General features: G+C 31.4%; 1 protein-coding gene across 2 annotated transcripts; it reads left to right on the forward strand.

The window, feature by feature from the left end:
* The first annotated feature begins 15 nt into the window (after positions 1-15).
* Positions 16-14832, forward strand: LOC129918060 (uncharacterized protein DDB_G0283357). 2 transcript variants are annotated; one of them, XM_055998394.1, is made up of 11 exons: positions 16-551; positions 3524-6648; positions 8593-9070; positions 9189-9421; positions 9493-9850; positions 9945-10133; positions 10316-10498; positions 10816-10893; positions 14048-14102; positions 14163-14281; positions 14347-14832. In XM_055998394.1, exons 1-11 carry the CDS (start codon positions 225-227, stop codon positions 14506-14508), a joined length of 5307 nt encoding a protein of 1768 aa, XP_055854369.1. In that variant the 5' UTR covers positions 16-224; the 3' UTR covers positions 14509-14832. The 2 variants fall into 2 exon arrangements, with proteins under 2 accessions (XP_055854369.1, XP_055854368.1); XM_055998393.1 differs by having other exon boundaries at positions 17-551; positions 9490-9850.
* Positions 14833-20633: the final 5801 nt, after the last annotated feature.

Here is a 20633-nt window from a genome sequence, read left to right on the forward strand (position 1 = left end):
ACTCCATGCATATATATAAAAACTTTTCAATTTCCAAAATGGTTACTTTTTTCACTCGCTCTGAAAATTCTTTGCGAAAAAATAATAAGTTGGAAAAGAAATTGTTCAAATACAATACAAAATAAAAATTTAATATACAAAATAATTTGTATACTCTATTCATTTGTGTTCAATAACAAATAAACTACATCAAATCAAATAAAAAAGTAAAAGAGTGATTAAAAATGTGGAATCAATGGCCAACGGGGCCACCGCCAATGCCTCCAGCTACGAGTAATCCCCAACCACCCATAATTGGTCCTGTACAGCCATCAGTACCTCCAATAACATCCGCACCACCTCCAACAGCACAGGTGACTCCAGCACCAGCAACACCAAGTGTCGTTCCGGTAGCGCAACCAGCTTCTTACCAAACTGGAGCTCCTAGCTACACAGCGGCACAATACGCCGCAATGACTCCAGAGCAGCAATATGCTGTTCAACAACACTGGCAGCAGTGGCAGGCTTATGAACAACAATACGCACAGTGGCATGCCCAGTATGGTGAGCAAGTAAGTATGAACTTTATTTGGTGCTTCAAGGAAAGTAGAAAACTAAAATAACACCCGGGTTAAGGAACTGCAACCAAAGTTAACCGATTAATAATGAAGATGTTTTTATATTCTTAACTAGGTACTTGTGTATGTTTATACACTTTTATATTTCATCAAAATTATATTGGACTAATTTAAGAAGAATTTATTGAGTAGGTACGATATTTTGCACTTAAGCAAGTACAGATTTCAATACAATATTTGAAAGAAATTTTATTGAAGGCTAAAATACAAACATTTTTGTTTTTTGGTATTTATAAGCCCTGTTCCTTTTGGAGGTACCAAAGTACTACTAGTACATTTTCAATGGAACACACTTTCAACGAATTCAATACAAATCGTAGGTATGTACTCGGGAAGAAGAGCATGAGTAGTTCTAGTAGTAAACGTACTAAATCATCTACTCATGAGTACACTACCACCTCTAATGGAACGGAGGCTATAGTTAAAACTTATCTACTCAGAAAATTAATAACAGTAGGTTAAATTGTTTTGGTACCTTCAAAATACAGGAACGAATATTTGTCGTGGAACGAACTATAGGTATACAGCTCAAGTTTTCAACCATTGAAGAGAGGCATTAATAACTCATGTTTTTCGGTTGTTTTCACTCCCGCCTAAAAATACACTTTTTTTTACATATAAGGTGTAATTCTAATTTACAAATTCTTTTTACATCGTGTAGGTAAAAAACTTTCCAAAATAAAAGTTACTACCTTTTCAAACACAATATTTTATCGGAAAAAAATTGGAGCATAGGAACAACTATATTGATAATATTTGTTTAATGAACTGATGTTTTCTTATATAAATTTAACATAGTTCTCAGCCAGCGATATGTACTATGTAGTTATGTAAACAACTTTACTTCTGTACCCCAAATTTTTTATTCGTTCACTTCACGTTTACCAAACCAATAAAACTTTTTAAGAAGAAATAAAAAATCAATTTTTCATATTTTATGAGTTAAACCTATACAACTGAAATAATTTTATAATTTTAAAAAATTAGAAACTGAAAATTACGAGAATATCTATCGATTGATTTGTGTTATAACGTATTCGTTTTATTAATTGTATTAAAATTTTAAATGAAAACCATTAAATTAGAAGAAGAAAATGTTTCTATGAACCTGAGAATTATTTGTAAGTATAAATCATTCATTCTGTGTATCCAAACTATTCAATTGTTAATGAACTATGTATTTTTAAATCAAAAGTGTTTCACTGGTCGTTTACAATTTCTAATTTTTGTAATATGTATTACTGAAAAATAAGACCGACACACAAAAAAAAAAGTGTCATGTACCAGGAACCAGACCTATCTTTCTATATGTTTTTGGGCATGCTGAATCCGAATTTTAAGTCCGTTTGGCTCTGTCACCCTCCAGTTTTGAGTAAAGTGCAAAAAACTAAAAAAAGGAAGTTTTTTTTATCTTTTTTGGGGTCTTTTTTACATTTTTCTCAAAACTGGAGGGTGATCGGGCAAAACGGACTTGAAATTCGGATTTTGGATGAACTGAAAAATAACACCGACACACAAAAAAAAAGTGTCATGTACCAGGAACCAGACCTATCTTTCTATATGTTTTTGGGCATGCTGAATCCGAATTTTAAGTCCGTTTGGTTCTGTCACCCTCCAGTTTTGAGTAAAGTGCAAAAAACTAAAAAAAGGAAGTTTTTTTTATCTTTTTTGGGGTCTTTTTTACATTTTTCTCAAAACTGGAGGGTGATCGGGCAAAACGGACTTGAAAATCGGATTTTGGATGTTTTTTGGAAAAATGCAAAAAACTCCAAAAAAGTCATACAAATTAAAACAAAATGCAGTCACAGCTCTAAACTGGAGGGTGACCGGGTCAAACGGACTTAAAATTCGGATTCAGCGTGCCCAAAAACATATGGAAAGATAGGTCTGGTTCCTGGTAGGGTAGAGTTGCCTATTTTCGGCCGTCTCCAGTTTCCGGCCACCTTTCGAAAAATCGTTATAACAAGTGATTTCTAAAGGGTTTATTCCAAATTTTCACTCGTATGCTGTTCTAACAAATAAGAGAACAGTATAAGAGCAAAATTTTGGAATAAACCCTATGAAATCCCTAGTTATAACGATTTTCGGAAAGGTGGCCGGAAACTGGAGACGGCCGAAAATAGGCAACTCTACCCTACATGACACTTTTTTTTTGTGTGCCGGTGAATTGAAGACCGAATTTTTTCTAAAAAAAAATATTAACTTGTGTAATTAACATACAATTTTAAGATTGTTTTGTTTTCTACAGCTTTAATCTGGTAAATCTTATCGTTTCGATAAGTTTTTTTTTTTATTTATTACGATTCCAAAAACATGCACTAAAATAGATTTTACTTTTCTAAACTACATAGGAAGTCTAGGTTTTGACAGATTTTTTTTCATAGTTTTTATTAGTTTAAAAAACTCTTATTTATCTTAAAAAAAAAGATAACAAACGATTGTTTTTTATGAAGAAGTTAGTTTTATATTTAAATAAATTTAAGTTTGTTAAATTTTTCACTTCATTCGTTGAAAAGTTGAAGCCCTTTGTATAGTAGGTGGTTTTTATGTTTGTTCTCGCCTGTACAGATGTAAACAAAACATACACTCAACTTCTGAGGTATCTAGTGAATTTTGTGATAAGAAGTCAACATGTACACTCTCATGAACCAACAATTTTGCTATTTTGGAAAGGAAAACTATTTTAGTTTCAACATACTCTTTATTTACAAAACTATAAATGGACTGATACTCGTACTACACTATACATAATTTGGAATCATCTCCAAGGAATTTAAAATCTTTTTCATACAATTAATAATTTGTGCTTGGGTTTCTAAAGATTACTCAAGATTTCTAACTATTCTTAAATAATGTTAACATTATTTAGAAAAAAAAAATATTAATTGATTTTCCTATAATTTTAGTACAAACGTGAAATGGCTGCTATTCAGAGTACACCTCAAGCAGCAGTAGCAGCAGTTCCATACAACACATCGGCAGTGGCTAGTGCATACAATTATCCTCCTCCAGTGATTGCAAATCCTTATCAAGCCCCACCAGTTCCAGTTAGTGCACCCCCTCCACCACCTCCAGATGATAAAACTAATAAAAGGGGAATTAATGCTCCTGCGCAAATCTATGAACAGCCACCTCCTCCTCCACCACCTCCTCAACAAGAAGGATCTCAAGAGACTAAAAATGATGCTCCAATACCAGCGCAGAGCCCATTATCATCTCAACCAATGCAAAACGAGGAATCCAGATGGAGTCAACCGCCACCGTTAATGGGCCCAAATGCAGGCAGTCGTTGGAATGAACCAAATGAAGAGCAACAATCTAATCAACAAAATAGACAAAATAACAACCAAAATAATAGACAACAGCAAAACCAACAGTTTAGACAACAAAATCAGTTGAATCAACAAGATAGGCAGCAGAAAAATCAGTTCAACCAACAAGATAGGCAGCAACAAAATCAGTTCAATCAATTCAATCAGCAAGACAGGCAGCAGCAAAATCAATTTAATCAACAATTCAATAACAATAACCAACAAGGACGCCAAAATCAGAATAACCAATCGCGTGGTATACAAAGAGACGATCAGGGTCGAAACAATTGGCAAGGAAATAGGCAGAATAATAACAATAATAATAATAATAATTTCCGAGGTCGTAATCGTGGTCGAAATGATTCTGATGGCAGAGGCAACTATCAACAACAATCATGGCAGGAAATGGACAACTCAGCAGAAAGAAACAATCGTAGAAATAATTCAAACCGCTTTGACAATAGCTTTGATAATTCTAATAATACCAGCATGGGTCAGGGTATGAATCAACAAGGTTGGGGAAATAATAACCAGGGTGGTAATTTTGGAACACCCGAAAATATGAGACATCAGCCAAATATGCAGCACATGAACCAAGAAGGTTTAAATAATTCTAATCAACAAGGTTGGGGAAATAACAATCAGGGTGGTAATTTTGGAACTCCCGAAAATGTCCGTCAGCAGCAACATGCACAGAATCAAAGTACACCGAACGAAAACACAAACAAAGGAACAAGTGGTAAGTCTGTAGACGAAAAAGCATTTGATGAACAATTTCGAATGTGGGAAGAACAGTTTGAAAATTGGAAAAAGGAGAACGCCAACCATCCCGATCGCACAATGTATATGAAATATGAAAGAGAATTTGAGAAAACAAGAGTTCGATTGTTGGAACGTCGTGAACAGATGCGGCGCAGAAAAATGATGGAAATGCAGCAGCAAACATCCAACTCACAAGTGGAAACTCCAGAGTTACCAGCTCATCAACAACATTCCAATCAGCCCAATCTCATCCAACAAGATCAACAAATAGTACCACCTAAACTGCCTCAACAACAATCTATCCATGCTGAATCAACATCACATTTTCAACAAAAAGATCCTAGCAAAGACTCTGCGAAGGCTGATGGAGAAGAGATTGAAACACAAGAGGTAATTGAAACGCCCAAAGCAATAAATTGTGAAGGTTCTGATATGGAACAAAGTGATCCCGAAGATCGCGACGTTATTTCTTCAACAAAATTAGAAGATTCAACCCAAGAACCGGGTGTAGATAATGAACTAGAATGTTTAGATGCAGGTGAGGCAAGTATATTTCAAAAGCCTGAAATTACTGATATCTTTAAATCAGGATCCGAAGGAGGAATTCCGGGCTTGGATTTGGTTGGTACCAAAGATGGTGATGTTGTTGATAACATAAATGCGAAAGAAATGACTAAAAACGTAATTGACTTAGAAAATGATGGTCCGACCAGACCCCCGAAATTATCTGCCACATCAACAAACAGTGGAATGATTTTAACAAACCCTCAATCACAATCTAAGTCTGCATTGAAAAGTCTAGATTCGAGGCCTCATTCAATGTTCTTGAGTCCTCAACCTCAAACTCTTGAACCCCCGAAACGAAAAATACCATCTCTCTTTGATATAGTTGTTGAAAAACCAGATCTTTCTCCAGACATCGAAAATAAATGTAAATCACCGATGAGAAATTTGTCACCTGCTGGAAGTAGAACATCCAATACAGGCTCTCATTCAAGGAGCATATCAAAAGATCGTGATATATTAGCATCTCCTGGTCCATTACGACCATTATCACAAGCTTCTAACGATCAAAGTGGTCAACAGTCGCTCCCTAACTTACCAGGCCAAGCAACAGATCTAGCGAAAGCGTTACAAGATCCAAATGTAATGCAATTGTTAAGCGCAGCATTAGCTCAAGCTCAAAAGACTGGTGGTTTAAATCAAACAGGTGGCAATAATCAACAAAATCAAATACTGCAACAACTACAACAATTGCAGCCACTTATTCAAATGCAACAAGACCGGAATACCAATAACCAGCCATGGAATAATCCGCAGCAACAGCAGCGACCACAGCCATGGCAAAACCAAAATCAAAATTTTGACAATAGATTTAACACGAATTTCAATCAAAATGAAAACTCTAACAACAAATTCAATGCAAACCAAAATCGCAATCCGTTTAATAAAAATGAAAATCAAATGGATTCGAATCGTGGATCAGGAAGTGGTTATAGTTCCGATTCCAACAGGGATATGCCCCAAAAAAATCCTCGAAACCCATTCCGCCGTGGAGGTGGAAACAACGATAAAGGCAGTATTGAACAAAATTTTGAAAGTTCAGAAGACCAATTTAGGAATACAAATAATAACGCATTTGGGGGTCAAATGAATAATCCTCAGCAACAAAGGGGCGACAACTTCGACTGTGGTCCAATGAATAATCCTCAGCAACAAAGGGGAGACAACTTCGACTGTGGTCAAATGAATAATCCTCAGCAACAAAGGGGAGACAACTTCGACTGTGGTAGAGATTTTGGAGGTGGAAGAGGTAATTTTTCCGGACGAAATTTCGGTGCAAGAAACAACTTCGATAATGAAGACAACTTCGGCAGAGGAAATTTCAATGAAGGAGGAAATAATTTTGGTGGGGGTGATGACGATAACTCTTTCGGTGGCGGAAACATCAATAATAGGTTAGTAAATTACTAAAAACTATACTTTATTGTGGTAAAAACAACTATGTTTGAATATATTTGCTTTATATTTTATATGCACCAATTTAAAAAAAAAAAAAAATATAGTCTAGAAAGCCTAAACTTACGATTTTTAAAAGACTCCGTTTGAGCCGAGCCTCCGTGCCTGTATACACAAGCTTAATCTCTCCCATATTCTGAACTAATCTATGAAAATGAAAACACTTAAGTTGCTCAAACTTCTCTATCTCTTGTATTTACCGTTATCCTTCGAGCTGTGTTACATATCTTGAAAATTCTGATACAATAAGCAAGTGAAATTATATATTTTTTTATTTATTTACTATGTGTTTTCTATATTATAAAATAAAACTTTGATAAAACTGTTTACCCAAAGATAACATTTACATTATAATGACTGCATTTTTAAACCCTTGAAAACTTGATTTATTTACTTGAGTATGGACCAGTATACCCAAAGGTTATGGTTTCGGTAAAAGCGTAGGCAGGGAATAAGCAAACCAATTTATTTACTAAATTCGCTTTCGCCGAAGTCTTAACTTTAATGATTTTTAATTATCTCTCTCTAAGCATTCTATATGAAAATTTTTTGATTATGTCTCTCTAAGCAAATATTTACCATTTACCTTTTTGACAGTATTTGTAAAAGCTATTACGTTTTTCAGTCTTTTTGTTAAAAATCATAAAAATGACGAAATGAACTAGATTTTCGAATTTACTTTTAAAAAAATGCCCTAAAAATGTTTTTCTTATTTGCCCCTCTTATTTTTTTCTCTATGACGGATTTGGGTCACTTTCGAATCTTTATTCCAAAAAATTGTCGAAAGTGATGACATAAAATATATATATTAATAATATGTATTATGGAATACATAAATATGAACATTTGAAAAAGGTTAAGGTGTCAAATAGTTACAAAAGAATCTTGAAGAAATTAAAACAAATTTGCATATTTATTTTGAAGATATTATAACAACAACAATTAACATAATATTCGTTGGACCTTGTAAAGATATATCCTTTTTACTGCTCTAGGGAGAGATGTTGATAAATTCTTATGCAAATTATATGTTTGAAAGAAAAAATCTTTTTCAAGCAAGCACGGCCCCCAAAAGTCTTGTATCTTAAGCGCAGTTTTAACTTTAAGTGTTTAAAAGTTATTCTTAGTCAGAATGATACAACATGCTGTTCTCGAAGTTATTGATACTTTTATAAAAATTTATACTTTTGGATATTTATAAACCCAAATTCACTGCATTAGCCAAATCTCGTCAACATATAAACTGAGGTAAAATCGGCTAATGCGATAGTCCATCTGATAGTCAATAAACGACAATTTATGGAGAAAAATCGCCGTTTTTGACTATCAACTATCGACTATCGCATTAGCCGATTCCACCCCATATTATGTTCCCATTCGCAAAATTACCCATAATTGTATCTATTTTTGAAAACTTAACCGTACCAATGGGCTTTATTACAAAAAAAAAACAACTTTCTTACACTTTTTGAGTATCAAATTTATGACATGTTATCGAAAAAAACTTTCATAAGCGAAACCAAACTGAATAACCATCTTACCTTAAGTCGCCTTGAATTACCTGTTGATATGATATTTTTATTTAAATTATGTAATTTTTGTGTATATTTTTTAAGCTGTATAGTTCTTTCTTTTATTCAATAATAATTTTCTGCAATCAGAAATGTTCATTTTTTAATTTCAAATTTCTTAATCTTATTCTGTTGTACAGAAATGTTGTAATCTTTTAAAGTCAGTTCTAGACTAATGAGAGTGCCGATATTGTAAAATGATTCGACTCTCGATTTAAAACTGAAATTAAATGGTTATAAGAGACTTTATGTACATGATTTCTCAAAACAATTGATATGAATAACTGAATTTTAATGAATGTATGCATATAGACCTGAATCAAATTTCAATAATACCCCCGGATTCCGGAATAATTCCAACAATTTTGGTGATCGCGGTTTTGGTGATAATGATTATTTTCGTCCAGCACAAATATTTGACTATCAAAACCGTTCACGCCCAGAAGTCTTAATGCCGCCAGCAAAAGTTGTCGACTATGGTCACAAACCATCTGCACTTTTGCCAGCAACATCATTCAATCGTGATAGTAGTGAGTTTGTTCCAGTAAAAACGATTGATTATGGTCATGCATCTTCCGCTGCTAACCCCAAAAATCCGTTTCAAGAAAAAAATGATAATCAAACAAAGAAAAAAACAAATCGATGGAATCAAGAACCAACAAGTAATCCAGTACAACAACAACGAGTTCAAACTCAGGGTTCCAGAGGCAATGATAATGGAAATAAACCAAGCAACGTGAAAAATAACCAACAGAAAAATGAAAAGAAAACTGAAGAACAATATAATTCGGTATGTTATTGCTTTTATTTTGTGTTTAGGCAAAAATTTAATTTAATAAATAACAAAACATCCCACTTTGAAAAATGTTAACATTTTTATTGTATTTATACATTTGTTATGAAAACAGAATAAACCCGACAATGTACAGGAACTTGATTCTGAAAATATGCCAGAATATCCTAAAAATAAATGGATTCTTCAAAACCCAGAAAACCGTCAAAGACCTGGTCCGCCCACTAAAAGGGGCAAGAGGAATTCTAATCAATTCGAACCTGAGCCAATACAAGATGAACCACAGCAAGATGATTTTGAAGGTGATGAAATCGAAGAAAATTTCGAGGAGATATCTGATAATGAATGGTAATTTATAATTGAACATTAAATGGCACACCTTGATATGCATCTATTATTTTTTCTACTCACAACAGCAGCATAATCGAGGACACCAGCATTCCGCCAATAAATACTCAAATAAAAAAGAAAACAGTATCACTATTCCCGTCCGTGCCGGATTCAAATAAAACACCATCAATGGTCATTCCTTCGAATGAGAATAACAACACTATTCCCATTGATGAGATTTTGTTTAAACCGGGACGATTGACGCGACCAAAAAATATTGTAATAATTATGCGTGGACCACCAGGAAGTGGAAAATCACATGTAGCAAAATTAATTAAAGACAAAGAAATTGAAATGGGTGGTCAAACCCCTCGTTTGCTGAGTGTAGACGATTATTTCATGGTTGAGAATGATTATGAAGAAAAGTGTCCTAAAACTGGTCGAAAGGTGAGGTTGAACACAGTTATTTGGTTTATAAAAAAATATTATTTATTTATTCATTTTATTATTTTTTAAACATATGTATTAAATTGATTTTCAGATCCCCAAGAAGGAAATACTTTATGAATATGAGAAACAAATGGAAACAACTTATATGCAGTATTTAATTAAATCTTTTAAAAAAACTGTTACTGACCATCTTTTTGACTTTATCATTGTTGATTGTTGTAATCAATCGTTACGTACATTTAATGAATTTTATAATGCAGCTAGAGATGGTAATTTCTCGGTAAGTAAATGTTTATACTTTTTTAACTCTCCACACACCACCAACTTCAGGCATTGAAATTTATACTCTTGGACATATGTATATTAAGTGTCATTTTTGGACATATTTATTTATTTTGTTCTTGAAAGCTTTATTGAGTTGTTCTCCTTTTTTGAGTTTGTTTTAACTGTATTGCTCAACAGCCATTTGTCATCGATTTGAAATGCAGTTTAGAGACTTGTCTGGAACAAAATATTCACAATCGAAAAGAAGAAGATATCAAGGAAATAATTGATAACTATCAGGATTGTCCGGGGCATTATATTAAGCTTGATGTGTCTAATTTATTAGAAAATGTTGTCGAAATGGAAGATGTTTCTGATCTGGTGAGTTAAAATTTTAAAAGTAAAAATACATAAACTATATAAATCATTATTTTTTAATTTGTTAAGTTATTAATGAAAATATCGAAAATAAAAACAGCGTTTCTACAGCATTAGCAGTTTTTAAAATATTGTTTGAAGCAATGCTTCTCTTTCCAATGGATATTTTAAGAAATTCAGTTACAAATTTGCAAAAAAAATCCCAAATCAAACGATTTACCAAAATATACTTTTCACAGATAAACCTTTTGTATGAATAAATAGTTTTGTATGCATTGTTATTGTGATAACTATTATATTGTTCATTAATTTTGTTTCAGGAGGATCATTTCGTGGCCGATTCAGAGATAATTGAACTTGATGATGACGAAGGAGAAGATGAAACAAGTGACAATAATGTAAGCTTAAATTCCTAATAACAATTAACCTGTTACTTTGTTTACAGCAAATGGTACGATTGAAGCAATCAGGTATTGATAATTTTGAGCTAGTCTTGTAATTTTTGTTCTAGGAAGAGTACCTTATTTAGATAGGGTAGAAATATAAAAAAAAAAAACATTTATAAAATAGGAAATTCCTCTAATTAGAGTTCAGTTACTTTTTAACACGGTCAAAATATTTAAAAACATTTTTGTGGTTGGGAATCTTTGACATAAATATTCTATTTTGTATCGATGGTTTTGGGTAAAAAAGGGCAATCTGCTCTATGGTGTTAAGCAAAAAGAGCCAATGTCTAATGTTAATACATTGCATATTGGCCCTTGGTCCAGAAAATGTCAAATATGACGATTTGGACTATAAGTCTAAATTAGTCATTTTACCGGACTTGTTTAAGGTGCTTTTTAGTTAACTTAGGGCCAATTTTTCAATAGTCAGATAAACCTCAGTTAGAGCTTATTCTTAGGAATAAATGTTTTTTTTTGTATTGACCTTTATTCTTCTGATAGTCTAACTGACGATTGAAAAATCAGGGCTTAGAGTAAAATAATTTCTAAGAGGCAATTGGGATTTGTTCGAACTTTTTGAATAAGACAAAGGATATTTCTGTCAACAATTCGTATCTATAAAAACGTTGTTAAATATTTTGTCTGCATCAAAAACTAACGGTTTTGTACTAAGGGAAATTTCTTATTTTTTCAGATATTTTTGATATTTCAATTATCCCTATCTCTATAAGTAGTACTGCTTAGAAAAAAAAATGGATTAGACGGATTTGGTGAATAATTTAATGGACTTTATTTTTTGTAAAGAATATTATTTTGCGAGAACTTTCAGCCCCTTCCCCCCTCGTCAAGCTCACGGCTCTTGTTTCGGCTTTTTTTTGGTATGTTATATCTGAAGGTAACCCTTAACAATAAAAACAAAAACCCAGACTACACGATGATTGAACTATTCCTATATCACATCACCATTTAGAAAAAAAAAACTATTTTTTTTTTATTTTTGTTGTGTTTGACTTTCGAGATTAAGAATGTCATTTATTGATTTGGTTAACATCGTCCATAATTATGTTATTAATGACTGTACAAAATCCAAATAATGGATACTGCCAAAATTTCAATTTTGTTGATACTTTGTAGAGATTCAAAATTTAATAAATAATGCCGAAAACCTAGATTCATCCCGATAAGAAACTTGAGCGGAGAGGCACTCGTTAGATACTTGAAACATGATATGTACTTTTTTAAATTTATTTCCAACCCCATTAAAAAAAAACAACGACCATATTATGTATAAGTTATTCTGTGTGAGTAATCAGAAGAAATATAAGATCAGCACAATGTTTTATTATGTTTTAATATTTTTAAAGTTTGGTTTTGTTTACTACCATTCGGTTCACTACCGGAATAATGTTCTATAAACCTATTAACCATTTCAAGCATACTGGTGTTTTTTCTATAAGCAAATTAACCAAGCAATACAAATTTTATTTACAGATCTTTCTTTTAGCAGCCCACAATAATAGAACAAAATAAAAAAATAAAAGCAGATTTAAGGCTTGAACAGAAAGCTATGCGGCAGGGGTACGGGTAATTGTGCGAAAAACAAATTCCTACAAAACAAAAACAATTCATACAATTGCAAGTACCGTTACCGCTTGCCTTTCGGTGTGGTCAATTCTGAAAGGGAATTAATTTTTGTTCTATTATTCGGGGTTGCTAGGTGTAAAAGAAATTTAAATTTGTATTGCTTAGAAAAATTGCGAATCCAAAAAACTAGAAGTAAACCTGTGGCAGTATTCTTCAAGTGGTAAAGGACGAGTTTAGGAATATGTCGCGATTTGTTCTCGACTTGTTTTGGTAGTGAATTCTTGTAACGCTCTGCAACATAAGATACAACGGTTTTTGATTTGTTTTCGAGATATAGAGAATAAAAAAAAATGAATTAAGATCTCAAAACAAAAATTAAGGGTACAACATTGGTGTGCAAAAGAATATCTCTACCAGTTTTCCTTAAAATATATGTATAACACAATGAAATAAATTTTCATTCTTCTTGACACAAAAAAAGAAAAGAAAATCATACAAGAATCCCACTTTTTTTTTTACAAATTCCACTAAAAAAACTTAAATGAAAATTTATTGTTTATCCAATACTATCTGAAAATTTCGTATTCGTACCTTTTATAATGTATTCTTAGTTTAGTTTAGTTGCATGGGTGTCAGACTTGAGAGGTAATAACACTTTGTATACACGAAATCGTTTCACCATTTTCATCACCGTATAATACAAAGGAGAAATATTATTTTTTTATGGAGTTTGTTTAAGTATATTAAGGTAACAGAATAGGCTAATGTGAAATTTTTTAATGATGTGAAATTTTTTAAATGGCGGATGATGATCAGGATGATCTCAAAATCCTGTGCTCCCATTGGGCGACCAACTAACTCCTACAGTTTTTAACCGATCGAGCTGAAATTTTGTTTGAAGATTAACAATACTATAACGCAGTGAAGTACGTAATATTGATTTTTAAAGAAATGGCATTAGTTTGAAAAAATTCATTCATTCCAATAACAAAATTCGGTGAAAAAAAGACCTTAAAATCGTTAAATTAATATTTCAAAAAAATCCTACGTACTTCACTGGAGAATAGGATTGTTAAGCTCCACACAGCCCAATCGGTTAAAAACTGTAGAAGTCGCCCGATGAGAGCACTGGATTTTGCGATCATCCTGAACTACGCCGCCATTTACAAAATTTCACATCATTAAAAAATTCACATTAGCCTATTCTGTTACTTATTTATGTACTTAATCAAACTAAACAAACACCAAAATAAAGTAATTTTTCTACTTAGTTTTATATGCTGATGAAAATGAAACTCGATTTCGTGCTTACAAAGTGTTATTATCCCTTAAGTTGTATGGCTTAAGGCAAGGATCACCTATCGATTAAATATTTGCAATAAAACTTACTATGATATTTGAAACAGTTATGTGCATTAGTGCTTACTGTCTGATTTTATCTTTTATAGAAATCTTCCTTAACTGAACTTAATAGGTAAATCTAACTAAATTAACTATATTTTTTTTATTTTTGACATACAAGGATGAAGGATTTCTGAAAAGCAAATGGGACACTGATCCGACTACCGAAAATTTAGGTGAGTTTACTATAAAACGAATTTCTGAAGTAGTTTATCAAATTGGATAACCATTTATAGCTCGTCTCGATGGTACCAGTAAACCGATTTCTAAGCGCGGAACGGCTACGCTTGAAGAGTATCTTCAGATAGATGGTTGGCAGGAGCCTCCGCCATCTGATTCAAATGGAAAGAAGAGGGTAAGAAAAAGATTTCTGCTTTTATTTAGAAAACAAAAAATATTAATTGTATATCCAATAATTAGGTACGCTGGGCAGACATTGAAGAAAAACGCGCTCAAGACAAAATGCGAGCAATCGGATTTGTTGTTGGGCAAACAGACTGGAATCGGATGATGGATCCTACAAGTGGTAGTGGTGCACTTACTAAGACGAAGTACATAGAAAGATTGAACAAACGTCGTTAGATAATGACATTTTTTTTGTGCTAAACTAATCATAACTGTATTTCATTTTATTATTATTTGAATAAAGTAATAAATTAAAAATTTGCTTCGTGAATAATAAACACAAGTGTGAGTTATTGGAATCAATATTACATCTTCGAAAATCTGGAGTTGTGCATGACATATAAATCTATAATACATAACAGAAATTTGTTGTTTAAATGTCAAAATCATACAGTTTAATTTCAAAAAGAAACTTAAATATAAAACAAAAATTTCAACAAGCTTGTTTTTAATGTTTTACACAATTTTTGGTGAATGAAATAAAAAATTCACAAAAAACTATGATTTTTTTTTTATATCTCAAAAAAAACGTAACCTGTTGTAGTTTGATTTCAAAACATTAAAAGCATTTTTAAAAACCTTTTCTTTTTGTATTTGAAAGCTCCTGCTTCCAGTGTGGTCCTATTTGAATTTGGTCTCTTTCTGACTATGGCATCCATGAGAAAACCATAATATAAGTCTGTTTTTTTTTTTTTTTTAAATAAAAATGATTCTGGTTTTCATTAAGAGGTACAAGAATGTCGGAAAATTAAATTAAATTCTTCAAAGCCACATTGACTGTAGGTATAGTAAAATTAAAATTTGATCAAACCCACAGGTTAGTTAAAGTTACAAAAAATCAATGCATAATACCAATACAAAATATTTAGAACATAAAAAAATACCTTTGATCATGATTATAAATGGTGAAAATAAGTATCAATTAACTTTTGTTAGCAATAGTTCTAGTTCATGGTCTTCACGTGTGTTAGATCCTTACACAGTTTGAAAGTTAAAAAAAAACGTAATTTTAATCAGAGTTTTTGTTTGGAATAAAAAATCTTTTTCATAATATTTTGACCATGTCGATGAATATAAAGACTTTTATATAAGGAATGTAATGCGGCAACATATTGCAGCGCGATTCACTTGATAATCGAATTATGATTGCAAAAACGATTGCTGAAATTATGGGCTGATTGTGCAGCATCCGTTAATTTGAGTAAATTTTAATTTATGAATGTCCACAGAATATATATATTTTTTTTTAATTTAAATTCAATGGGTATTGGGAGGAAGACAATGTTTCCGTTTTGATTTTCACGCGTAGGTATAAGTAAATCCAATTCATCGATGGAATACATTGTACTAAAAAAAAAACACAAAAGTTCATGAAGCTAAAAGCAACACCAATTGCTTTTTTGTGTGTTTTTAGTTGTTTTCATGTATTTATGAAAACAAAATGAAAAAATACAAAACTTCTTTAAAAAAAGAACTACATTTCCATATCAAACTTTAATGATATCACCAACGTATTTACAATAACCGTTGCCCAATTCTCTCTGTGAATCCAACCTTATCTTTGAAAAAATAAAATAAAACTAACGAAATCCATCTTTCTGGAAAATCTTATACAAATTGACATTAAAAAAATATTTTCGAATTTCTTCGGAATTCGTCACAAGTCTACAATTACGATGATGATGAGGGCCAATAACTTATATTTACCAAATTGATTGGCTCAAAATACAAAATTTATTTGGTTGTATTTCTGTTGCAGCTTGAAGGGGTTTCCTGTTGAATTGAAGCCGTCATGCAATGGATTCAAACTAATACGAACTAGGTGTTGCTTCTAAATAACATTATTATAAGATATGTAAGTATTTATAAATATGTTTTATTGAGTTTTTTTTTATCTCGAAAATAAATTTGCAAGACCTTTCATGATATTAGGTTCTTCTGTTATTATACAACATTAAGAGTATGACACCTTTCAGAGTATTTTTTGTGTTTTTACCTTGATCTGTTGTATGTTAATTTATTATTGTGTTTCAGTACAACACTTATGTATCCATCCTATTTAAAACTCTTTGAAAGTAATTATGGGTTATATTTTCAAAAGAATAAGGGAATGAAAATATATGAACAAACATAAATGCAAATGTTCACAGATAACATTTTAAACAGGTAGGTACAGGAATCATTTTTGTTGTCTTCAAAATGAAAGTTCATTCTATAACTTTCTTGTCTTTCTTGCTTCAATCTTTTTTCCCATTTTATGCAAACCAGTCTCTACGTAATACATAATGACAGAATCCAAACAGTTTATTATGAAAAAAGAACCTTGTCAACGGAGTAATTTCGGTAACAAACAAAACAAAACGGCGCAAAATTTTAAACGATTACGGATTTTTAACTTAGTAACTTACTAAATGACTTTAGCAATATACTACATCGACTAAAATTTTGCGCTAAAGTTATTCTAGCCGAAAAAATAAAACAAAATTCAATAGATATGTATATGAAAAAAGTTTTGAAAAGATTTTTTAAGTACAAAAAACGCGGGGCTGTTGCCTATTGCCCAGAATTCAACCACAAAAGTATTTATAGATCTTTTCTAAATTTAAAAGAACGAACAACGTGCACCTGGATGTTATTGTTTCCTTTGTGTTCAAAAGGATTTTCTGTTTAAAATCAACTTCTGAATTTGCTTTTAACATGACCCATCAATCATTTAATGTATTTATTAATTTTCTTAAAATATTAACAATAAACCCCTCCCTATTTTTAAACATTTCCAGCGACAATGACTGCTTTTTTAAGTAACACAAATGGATATCTCTACTCTCTAACACTCAAACCCACTCCAAAAGATTCATTTATTTATCCCTATACAAACACTTCCTTTATTTTCCTAAATTTAGGAATCACCATTGCAGGTTTACCTACCTATCTAACTGACACAAAAAAAGAATACATACTTTTCTTCGAAGAACCTTACCTACTTGAAATGAATTTAAACCAAAGGAAAAAAGAAGAAAATTCGTTTCTAATAAAAACTTTTGGAACAATTGACGATATAAATTGAACTGCCAGAATTCTCATCAGTTCTAATTCAAATTAAGGTAATGGTCATCGGTAACCAATCGTATTCAATTCAATCTGAAGGTGGCCCGAATAAGAGGTAGGTACTTTTTAAATTTCCAATTTAAATAAACTTAGGAACAGTTTTCTCATTCTCAATTCATGTGTCTTGGAAACTTTTAATTAAATTCAAATAAAAAATAAAAAAAAAATTGAGATAGGTAGGTTAGGTACTGTGTGAAAATTTAAATGAGAAGGGTCTCTTATGTATTTTTAGACAGACTAAAACTTAAAACTTCATACCCATTTTAAACTCACAATTAGAGTTAAAATATTTAGCTGGTGTCAATATTTAATTCTTTTAGTAGAATTTAATTATGAATGATATAAAGTAAGGTAAATACAAAGTATATAATTGTATAAAAACTATATTTTCATCCAATCCTAGCAGAGCTGAAGGTTTGTTTTTAATGTATTTAATGATAACATTGCAAATATTAAAAAAAAAAAACTAGTTGTATGAATTACATGCATAAAGTGCAATAAGTCTAGAATTTTGATTAAATTCAAACCTTTGTTAAAATGAAAAGGATCTTCAGTCGTTTTTAGGGAGTTTCCATTATGAGAATACTTTCATGCAATGCACAGTAACTTTTTTCATTATGAATTTACCCAATTAATAGTTCATATGCTGCCGCTCTCAGGGCACTGCCTCATAACTTTTGCTCTCGCAGTGCGTTGATGATTTGACTTTATTAAATTTCGTATTTTCTTTTTAACAGAGAAGTTTCTAGGTATGGGTTCTAGGCTTTTTGTTTAAAAAATTATACATTACAGTTACATGCGACTTATATGTGTATTTTATTAAAAGAGGTGTTGTTAGTAAGGTGTTGTTATAGTTGTTGTTCATTTGTATTCCAAACTTTTTGTAGCCATTTTTATAAATTTCCATCTCTACGCAAAATATATATTCATAAATCAAAACGTTTTAGCAAATCCATTGACACGATACATGTCATATTTTGTTACATACGTGCACATATGTATGTACATACAAACATATGTTTAAGGCGTCCAGCATTTCGCTGCTTACATTTAAATTTTAACATTTCTGAAAGCATTTCCAATGCCAATGGGTTGTAAAAGCTATGAAACTTTTTGCCAAGTATAGAATGAAAATGAAAAGGTATTTTAAAGTGCATTGTTCCTGTAATGTGTATTGTTCAACAGAAGTGTGTAAGACCTGACTGGCTTTCATCCAGAATCCTCACATTAGCGTAGTTACATATGTACTGTACATATATAGATATGTTACGTATGGAGTATTGCATAGCTATTGCTGAATGGAGGACCAAAAGAGAATCTGAAGTACACCTTTTGCATTCAAATGAAGCGTTGAGAAACTTTTATGTCAGTTGAAAATAATCGAGATGATTGCACATTGTAAATGACATGCATGCAGAATATATCGAGAAAAGTGCAAGAAAGTTGTAGGTAGTTTATATTTTTCATGGCATAGTCTTAACATTTTTTTTTTTTTAATTCTCTGTTGTTATTATTTTTTTTCCTTAATAGTAATCATAAACATGCAAGAAGTAATAAAAATGACTTACCAATTAAGATTCGAAACCTGGATAAAAATAAAAAAAAGTTCAATGCTAGTCATTATAAAAGTAACATACAAAAAAAAAGGTATATAATTATATAATTAAATAAAAATGATAATGGTTCAAGTTTTTCGTCAATTCTTTGTTAATGACTGTGGTTATTTTGTTTAACTATTGGCTGTTGTTAATTTTAACTAAATTCTGTTAAAAACTGATGCTGTTTTATTAGTGAAAGTAAAGGTTTAAGTTTCTAAACGCTCGAGTTTATTAATCTGTTAAAACAGTAAAGCAATTTAGTAAGAAATCTCTTTTAAAATCACCAGATTTTCACCCCACTTGGTTTAGAAACATGAAAAAACTGTTTCTGAATTAAACTTGAAATATCAATTTTTTTTATAGAGGTTTGGAAACAAGTTTTACAGATATGTACACGTACCTACATATATGTTTTCACAATGAACATTTCAAGGGTTACCATTCGTCCCCCTTTTAGGGGAATACCCCCATTAATATTTTCATAGCTGGATCAGGTTTGTAAAAAAATCATAGCTATTCAAATTTTAACAGCTGGATCAGGTTTGTAAAAAAATAATTTTTTCTAAAATGCATTTCTTTTCCATTACATATAAAAAAAAAAAATATTTATTGCAAATAAAAATAAAAAAGGCATCAGCAAAAAAATATTTATTGCAACTAAAAATATTTTGCATTGAAAAACAAAATGTTATTGCAAGTGAAAAATATTTACATTGAAAGTAAACTTTTTATTGCAAATAAAAATATTTTAAATAAAAAAAAAAGTTTCTGCATTGAAAAAAAAAATTCAATTCAAATGTGCGCAGTAATTATTTTTTTTTTTAATGCTAGTCGAATTTCTTATAATTTTTACTATTCCCACTGCCACATATCACTGAAAAAATTACAACTACACTACTAGAAAAAATTAAGGGATCAAACAAAAATTCCAAATTTTTGGGCAAATTTCAACAGGCCGTAACTTCGAAAGAAATGGTCGTACAAGAAATCGATTAAGTAGGAAATTGTAGCTCCAAGTGTCTAGTTTTTGGATTAGAACTTTAAAAATTTTTAACCTCCGCGGTTTTTGAGTAATCGTAGAAAAACCAGCAACAAAAAATTTTCAAAATTTTTTTAGTTTTTTTTTTTTGGTCTACGGGCGTGGAAAAAATTTTTTTAGCTTAACCACTATAAGGATCGGATACTTTGTTCATTTAGCTTTAATTTGTTTTTTTGAACACCTCGATACGTCCACTTCTCGCCGAGATATCGGTCTTCAAATGGAAAAAAATCCTTTGTGTTTGATTATCGATATCTCAGCAACCAATGATCGCACAGAAAGTTAAAGGTGGGTTTCAAGAACTTGAATGAATTCTCCTTAACGGCTAGCCATTGCTTTTCCAAAAAAAAATTTTTTTCTTATTTTCACATGAATTTGAAAATGCAACAAAAAAAGGGCTTTTGGTGGTTTTTTGGAAAATCGAGCGCTAGATCGAAAATATTGAGGAAACCGCTAATGTTAAGTGTGCATTTTACAGTTCAATATGTCCACAAAAACCCTACAAAAAATCAAATTAATCCAGCCAGCCGTTTTTTTGTTTCACTCGATGGAATTTT

The sequence above is a fragment of the Episyrphus balteatus genome, chromosome 4, assembly GCF_945859705.1.
Source record: "Episyrphus balteatus chromosome 4, idEpiBalt1.1, whole genome shotgun sequence".
Lineage (NCBI taxonomy): Eukaryota > Metazoa > Arthropoda > Insecta > Diptera > Syrphidae > Episyrphus > Episyrphus balteatus.